The 9,040-nt window shown below is 31.3% G+C and overlaps 1 protein-coding gene across 2 annotated transcripts; it reads left to right on the forward strand.

Annotated features, from left to right (window-relative positions):
* The first annotated feature begins 982 nt into the window (after positions 1–982).
* LOC105784135 (16.6 kDa heat shock protein) lies at positions 983–2,679 on the forward strand. 2 transcript variants are annotated; one of them, XM_052626874.1, is made up of 3 exons: positions 983–1,092; positions 1,813–2,180; positions 2,451–2,679. In XM_052626874.1, the coding sequence occupies exons 1-2, from the start codon at positions 1,008–1,010 to the stop codon at positions 2,160–2,162; spliced, it is 435 nt and encodes a 144-aa protein (XP_052482834.1). In that variant the 5' UTR covers positions 983–1,007; the 3' UTR covers positions 2,163–2,180; positions 2,451–2,679. The 2 variants fall into 2 exon arrangements, with proteins under 2 accessions (XP_052482834.1, XP_012465386.1); XM_012609932.2 differs by lacking the exon at positions 2,451–2,679 and having other exon boundaries at positions 1,813–2,273.
* Positions 2,680–9,040: the final 6,361 nt, after the last annotated feature.

The raw sequence follows: 9,040 nt of genomic DNA on the forward strand, positions 1-9,040 counted from the left end.
GGTGTTCTTTATGTTTTTGTTTGCACAATTTATCACAATGCCAGACCGTAATGGCTACTCCAGTCAAGCACTTCCGTTAACTGTTGTGTTTTTCAATGAACAACAACTTTAGGTAGCAACAATTTTTTTTAACTGCAACTAAACCAATAACTCCTCATTTAATCAAAGTAAGTAAAATTATATATTTTTGGGATAAATCTCAAAACTACACATGAACTTTGGTTCAATGTGTAATGTTATATATGAACTTTGATTTTATGCAATTTTATACATGAAATACTAATTTAATTCATTTTTTGTAAATTACTAACACAATTATCGATATAATACCATTTTAAGTATACATATTGCAATACAAATAATTATATATATCTAATATAAAAATATATTGATATATTTATTTCTTTAAATGTGCAGAATTAAAACAAAATTAAAGTTTAATGTATACATTTGAACAACAATCAAAGTTACAAATGTATAATTGCACCAAATCAAAACCATGTATCAATATCTAAAGCACTTATACCTAAATAACATTTTCAAAACATTCCAAATGGATCAAATAGATTGAAGAAAAATGATATGATTGAGAAATCAAAATTAGAAGCTGAATCGAATTGATAATTTTGTTTGTTCACGCGTATCTCTAAATTTATTCAGTTTTAAAATTGTTGAATCCAAATTAAACTCAATTAATTCATTCAACTACTCTTAAATATAATATCCAATAAGATTGGTAACCTCAAGATCTAAGGTACAGCCTTTATATTAAATGAAAAGAATATTTGATCCTAAAGGGTTAAGAAAAGTAAAGAATAGAAAAGATTTAATTTCCATCCATAGAATCAAATGGAAAACCCTAGTTGAAAACAAAAGGAAACCCAAATCTTCCAAACTCAAAGGATTCTTAGCTCATCCATTGTAATTGAAAAACTATATATACAGTATTTCAACCTTATTACCATCTAAATAAGCATAAAAGAGAGTTTAAAAGGTTGCAGCCTCTCATGGAAATCACTTATGAAGAATTTGAGCCTTTCTGCAAATGGAAAAGAGAGCCAAATAGTGATACCCTTGAGATACATCTTCCGGGTAAGGTGTGTGTGTATATATATATATTTAAATCAACCATTTGCCTGTCTCATTTGTTTATGTTTTTAAAATTTAATTACCTTAATCGATAAACTTCAATATTAATTGAATCGTCTGATCAACTTTTGAACTAACTTAATAAGAAATTATAACTAATCAACAACAACAATCTGATATAATTGAGATTATAACTAATTAATCCACTAAGTAGATCAATTATGAATTTTAATAATTGATAACTAATCAATTTAATTGAGATAATAACTGATTTAATCAATTAAGTAAGTTATAATTGATTTCTGCTCATCTGGGCATAGAGAATGAACAAGAACAAATCAAATATCTGAATATGGTCATTTCGTAGTCAATATTAAATTTACCATTTCAAGATGAATATTTGATATTTAAATATTTTAAAACTTATTATATAATATATAAGTGGTGAAAAGTTTTAATTATATAGGTGAAATTGATGTATCCTAAATTATATTTAAAATAAATAAATAAATAGACGAGACGTAGTAAGATCTTAACTCCGTTTGCGAAGTTAAAATTCTTTCCTACCAATGTATCAAATTGTTTAATTTTATATTTTTATATTAAAAATAGATGTAAAAGATTTCAATATTCCACCGCTACTGCTATCAAAATTAAAGAAGAATACGAAAAAGACACATTCAGATGATAAACAGATTTTAAAGAAGAGATTGGAAATTGCAGAATTTAAAAGGCAGCAATTGCGAGTTCAACTGAGCAGTTCTGGGAACCTAGTGATCAGTGGAGAACGTGAATCGGACTCCGACGGAAAAAAAGGAAACCGATTCCGGAGAGAATTTAAAGTTTCAAACGAAATAGAAGCAAACCAAATACGAGCACAGTTCTGCAGTGGCATTCTTTACGTGATAATGCCAAAGCGAAGCACAGCTGCAGCTGCAGGTGTGGATGTTAAAGCTTCAACAATGAATTGGAATAAAAGGTTGGCCATGGAAATCATCGTAGCAGTTTCGTCGGCAGTGGCTGTGGGAGTTTATGTAACCAAATATTGCCAATGTTCTCATCTTGGGAGCTAAGTAATTTAATTTCTACAAGTAAAGATTGTTAAGCGATATTTTCCCATGCAATCCAGGACGTAGTATATTTATGTAACGCATATTAGATTATGATATTTAATATTGGAAATATATATATTTGCATTTATATTTATATTAAGGTAAAAGAAAGTTTTAACATATGTTTTCGTGATTTGTAGGAAGACTTTTCAAAGAGTCGTTTTGCTCATATGAACTGTGTTTTGAAATATATTACAAATTTGAACCGAATTCACCTGGATATACTATATAACATTTGATATTTTTCAGGCCCCAAAAAAATAAAAGCCCAGGCTCCGAGCCCTACTTGGAAAACGAAGATATTAAAAACAAAATCACAATCACCTAACCAAACCGACGAAGAAGCCCAATTGGAAGGGCTGAGTATCAGCGCTTCACTAGCATACAATTGACCAACATCTTAGAAGCGGGACTGATGGTCAAATCCATCGTTGCATCGATTCGTGGGTCCGATCATTTCAGATAATTTAATTAAATAAATTATTAATTTTTTTTTATAAATTTAGAAAAAACATTAAAAATAATTTAATAGTTAATTTAATTGATTTTTTTAGTTCGATTCAATTAATTTATACTGGTTTGCAGCTTAATTGATTTAAAGTTTTTCTTTGAACTAATACCTCAATCGATTCCAAATTCAATCGATTCAACTAGCTAATCTAGTTTGATTCAGATAACCATGATTCAGATAATCATGATATATAAATATATGACCAATAAATAATTTAACAAAGAGTTTTTTTTATAGGGTAAACTACCTAGTTGATCACTTAATTTTTAGGACACTTTTATTTTAATCATCCATCCGTTAAATCTTTAATGATGATTGACTGTTCATGTCATGTCATATTTACAATTTTATTTTGGTCATTCAACTTTTAGGTCGCTTTCATTTTGATGTTGGAATATTCTTCTCCCAAGTGGAGATCTTAGCACTTTTTTGACTAACTTGGTGTTGGAATATTCTTCTCCAAGACAAATGCTTGATTTGATAGGTCACATAGTTTAGCGTATAATTCACCTATGGTTTCTAAATCTTGCATCTTTAGACTGTTGAATGAATCTAGTTGTTAGCATTTGCATTTTGAACTATTTAACAATGTTGGTTCCCTCACGAGTAATTTGTAGAATGTGCAAGCTACTTTAACAATGGTGCACTTTGAGATCCTATTGAATTCTTGTTAATCAACTCCACAAAAAAATCACATACAATGCTTTGGAGTTAACATTGGCAAGGTGTTCTTACGTACCTTCCTATAAGAATAGAGCACCAAGTCTTTTCATCAATAGACTTGATATATGCCTTCACAGGTGCCTTCTAGTGGGCATAATTTTCACAATCCAACATCGGAAGACGGGTGATTGATGATCATTCCATAACTTGAAAATAGCAACACCAAGAATCTCCACTAGCTATGTTTAGTGAGCAACTCTAATACCAATCATTGACTTGAACTGGTTGCAAAATTGCAAGAAACTGAGTATTAGCAAAAATGACAACAAAAGTGTGCACTTTTGATCAAACTGCGACAACCATAATAAAACAGTGGACAGCAAAATTGTTTATGCAGTTTGATTTCCCTACGTCTGTGGCGCTTAGCTTAGTAAGGTGAACCCACTAACTTTGAAATAAATACAACAAATGATCCTAGTTCTAACACACCCCTAATAAGAATCTTCACTTTTGTACTTCAAAGACTAGACCTTTCAATACTAAATTCTCCCTTTAAGAACTTAGCTTGTAAAACCAATCATTAAGAGGCTTTGCAGTCAAAATGAACTCTCACAAATAATGTTCCTTATTGAACAAATTGGTGATCTAAAAAAATCAATATATCTACCTATAGTCTCTTAAATATATAAATAATTTCGAGACTTGTTGACATATTAAAGGTCAACCACAATCTCTTCCAAAAAGCAGTTAAAATAGTTAAATACAATATAATAATTGTTATAAAATAAAAGAGATAGAGAGAATAAAGAGCAAAGAAAATATGGCAGCAATAGAGAATGTACTTTATTGATCAAAATGGATGATTACAATGCTTCATTAGAATATCTATTTATAGGCATAAGAAGTATAAAAGAAGTAGAGATCTAACTCTAATGAGTATTAGAATTTAAAGTATACCAAAAATTTATCTTGATCATGATGGACACCACTTAATAAGATATTCATAACACTCCCCCTTGGATGTCCATTGATAGACAATGAGCTTCGTTAAAACCTTATTAGGAAAAACCCTGTGGGATAAAAACCTAATGAAGGAAAAAGAGTACACAATCTATAATATGCATAATATGCTGCCTTATTAAAAGCCTTACCAGGAAAACCCAATGGGACAAAACCTCGGTTAAGGAAAAAAGAGTGCAACGCATATTTACTCCCTCTAATGAAAACATCACATATTTTCTCGTATTCTACGTATTCAATCTTGAATACTAGTTTTACAAATGACTATTTGAATGTATTTGCTAAGCATTTATATTACCATTCTTTTAAAAGTCATGAGTGAGGAAAATTTGGGAAAATATATTTTGATCTCTTCAGGAGATTCAACAATAATCATAACAAACTTCGATCATGATTCTTTTATAAAAACAAAAATAGGTATTTTGGATCATTTTATAATCCTCCTTCAACTACTATTCACTAAGTCAAATTTACCACATATATTTAAATTATTTCAATTCATATAAATGAACAATTTCCTAAAAATTTTAATATGCTTCTAGCATTTTAAATCCTTTAAGGATTTTAATATAAACTTTACACTATATAGTGATTCATAAAGGTTGTAATAATAACCATTAGACATAAGTTAAATCTTTTATGAATTGTCAATTTAATAACATATCTAAAGGTTATTGCATCCACCACAAAAGAATATTATATCTTTTCATAATTAATACCAAGACTTAGCGAAAAACTTCATATTTTTATTCCGCTTTTGCAAAACTACTTTGTTACAAGCCCATTTTGCCTGGCCTGGGCAACACCTAAACCTACCCAAACCCATTTACAGCCCAAATTCCAGTAGGCCCAATATGGCCCAAAAAAACTAACAACCCTAGCCCACAAAAAACTAAACATTTCAGCCAAGAAAAACCTAAGTGTGCCGCACCTAGGCCTTCTGCCGCCGCCTGTCACCGTCGGCCACCTGCTCCGCCTGACACCTCCTGCAAAGAAGAGCAAACACGCAACAAAAAATAGTAGAAATAAGTAAAAAATATTATGTGAAATTGGCTATAAAGGCCGGATTTAAAATGTATGAAAGAGGGGGATCTTTCTTCTTTTTTTTTAAAGAAATATAAAAAAATCAAATTTCTAAATACTAGCGTTTGAAATCTCAAATGTGCCATTTTTATGTTTATTTTTCCTCTTCTGCGAATCATTTAGACTTATACATACAAAAGAAGGCATAAAACAAAGAAAGAGGGTTCGGTACTTACCTAGATTGCCGAAAAGAGGAGAAAACCGAGGGGTTTTCTCATTTTTAGCCTGGTTTTGCCAAAATCTTGGTATTTTTAACCCCAAAATAGGGTTCCTCGTGAAAAAGAGGACAAATGGGGTTCTTTTAAGTTTCCCGACCACCGTGGACGGCGGCGCCGTCGTCGGCGGTCGGTGGCCGATGGTTGGACCCTTAACCGGTGCTTAGAGGAAAAGGGGTGGGTTGAGAGTGTATTTCTGTCTTTTTTTTCTTTAGAAATGGAAGAGAATGATTTTTGTGAAAAAACTTTGGCCTTTATACCACCTTTAAACGGCGTCGTTTAGGGTTGCTTCAGTAGCCCCAAAACGACATCGTTTTGGGCTCCTGGCGCGAGACCCGACACATTTGCCCAAGGGATCCGTATGTTTTTTTACGGAGGGGTAAATTGCAATCCTCCACTTTTTAATGTTTCCTCAATCAGGTTTTTTTTATATTTTTAAATTTGCCCCTTGAGTTTATTTTCGATTTCAATTTATTCATATTCGAAAGACGCCGTTTTAAAGGAGAAAGGAAAATTTCCCTTCCAGTCCGTCTATGTTATTTGCGTGTTCAATTTAGTCCTCCCCTTTAATTTATTTCCGTTTCGACCCCGAATTTTAATTTTTTTATTTCAATTTAGTCATTTTCTTTGTTATTTTGGTTGTTTTCTCATTGAAATTAATCAATTTAATACCATTATCATTATTATTAATTATTATTATTATTTACTCATATCTACCTTTTAAATTTTAATTTTTTTTATATATATACATGCATACATTTTATAATATATACATATACGTACATTTTTTATAAACATATATGTATACACATACTTTTATATATTTTCTATGTTTCATAATTTTATATACATACTTATATATATATTTAATATTTTAAAATATTATATTTTATATATTTTTTTTAATTCACATACATATATATTTTTCCTATATGTACATATATATTTTATATTTTTATAATTTTTTATCTGTATTCTTTGTTATTATAATTGCTTCGCTTGGTGTTCATTTATTTATTTATTTCATGTCCATTATTTTTTTATGCTTGGGTTTTATTTGTTTATTACTTGTTATTGTGTATACATTTATATATATATATATATATATATATTTGTCTTCTTATTTATCTTTTGTTTTTGCTCATATTATTTTTACTTACATTATCATCATTGTTATTCCATTACATCCATTTTCACCCAGATTCGTAAAAAAGGGAAATTTTGAAAACAAAGACAATACTCGGTATTTGGAATCTTCGAGAGGATTGATCCCTAACGTATTGGGTTCCAATTTTCTTCGTTGAATCTAAATAATCGAGAATGCTCTTTAATAAAAAAACATAAATAAAAGCTCATTATCGGGAATTCAATACGTTGTGTCCTAACGCATTGGATATGACACGTTTTCTCGAGATGAGGATTTTTTCTACAAAATAATAAAGGCAATATTTTGCATTTGGAAATTCGAGAAAGCGTGCCCTAATGTGTTGGGTTTCGATTTCTCATTTAAACAAATAGCCAAATACCCTTTTAAAGTTTCAAAGTATGGGTTTTGGAAACCATAAGGTGATATTGGTTTCGAGAGTTTAAAGTATCGTATCCTAATGTGCTGGATGTGATATTCTTTCGGAACAAGAGAATCCTAAATTCCAACCCATATTGTTCGAAAATTTTTAGGATCGTATTTTTAAAATTCTTCAAAGCTTTCAATCTTCGACACTAAAGACACTAAATAATCAACTAGGTACCAATTTTGGGCGTTACGAGGGTGCTAATCCTTCATCGTACGTAACTAACTCCCGAACCTGTTTTTTTGAATTTCGTAGACCAAAATCGTTGTTTTAATAAAACCAAATCATTTATGAAAAAAAAACTACTTTTTGAGGTGACCCGATCACACCTCATTAAAAAAGATTGGTGGCGACTCCCGTATTCATTTTATTTTTCAAATTTCAAGTCGACCCCGTTTTCACAAAAAATGGTGTCAAGAGCTTGGTGACTCCACTGGGGACTTAAAAAGAGAGTTAAGCCATGTTTTGATTACTTTTTGTCTTTTTGTCGAAAATTGAAAACTTGGTTTAAATGTACGATCCTTTCGTTGCATTTCATTCGTCTTTATTTCGGTCTTTATCATTGAGGTTTATAATTGCTGTGTTAGTTTAAGTATATTTTTGCACATTGCATTACATGACCACTCGATTATACCCTTTTAAGTGGGAGTGAAAAACTAGTCCTTCGTGAGGTCTTCACCTCCGTGCAGGATAGTGGATCGCTTTCGGGATACATCCGTACCTATGTCTTCGTGAGATTTTCATCTCAGTGCAGCCATAGGGAAATGTATTCCCCTAAACTGAACTCGGTCCATATGAGCCTATAATAGGTGAGGATCGAGGGATCTGCAAGTTCGGGTACCTTTACTTTAAAAACAAACCGTATATAGTGAGCCCTAAGAGCCTACCTTAGGTAGAACCAAGCCAAACCTTAGTGGTCACCCGAATAGGTGTTTTTTATGTTTCTTTCTTGCTTACTTTTGCTTTGTACTAACCCGTCTTGTTTTGTTTTGTTTATGATTGCTTGGCATTTTCATCTTAGAAAAAAAATGTGTTGATTCAAGTTTGATTACTAAATTAGAGAGCTAGTCATGGAAAATGAATTTCTTGATAAAATGGAAGATAATATGCCTGCCCGAATATATTCTAAGAAACACAACAAAAGAAGGGTGATGGAAGAGTACATGACTTTACTTCGTGACCCAATGATTCAAGCTAATTATTTGAGAGTCGCCGACATTTCGATTTTCTTAAAGAAGCTGATGAGCATTACAAGAATGGGCAGACGATGGATCGCAACCAGGATCAAACAAGAAGGAGCTAGTAGAGGCATCTATTAGAAATTTGCGTGATTTATTTTAAACATCCGGATAAAGAAAAAGATCAATGTTGTTTCTTGGAGTATGAAGGCAAGGCCATACATGCATCCGTTTTATGTAAAGAAATTTGTTTTTTTAGTAAAGTTTTCTAAATGGAATTGAATCAGTGTCAATGTCTTTTTTGTATTCATTTCATGTATTTGCATTAAATGACATCATATGCATTAGGGACCATTAAAAGACCCTAATTGAGTAAAAATTATTTTAGCTAATTTGGAAAACCAACACCCTTACGGTACCCGAGCAAAAACTAAAGGAATGGACCGAAGGTTGGAGAGATTAGAGTAGATGCAAATACTGATGCTAGAGCAATTGACCAAATTTCAACCAGAGATGAATGATCAGATGCTAGAATTCCAAAGAAATCTGATGAGCCAATTAACCCAGTTATTGGCTAGAGGGTTAGAAAAAGGAAAGA

The sequence above is a fragment of the Gossypium raimondii genome, chromosome 13 (genome assembly GCF_025698545.1).
Source record: "Gossypium raimondii isolate GPD5lz chromosome 13, ASM2569854v1, whole genome shotgun sequence".
Taxonomy (NCBI): Eukaryota; Viridiplantae; Streptophyta; class Magnoliopsida; order Malvales; family Malvaceae; genus Gossypium; species Gossypium raimondii.

Coding starts and splice junctions, on each gene's coding strand:
- LOC105784135 (XM_052626874.1), top strand. CDS start 1,008: ATGGAAATCACTTATGAAGAATTTGAGCCTTTCTGCAAATGGAAAAGA. Junction 1,093..1,812: donor CCTTGAGATACATCTTCCGG/GTAAGGTGTGTG, acceptor TGGAAATTGCAG/AATTTAAAAGGCAGCAATTG.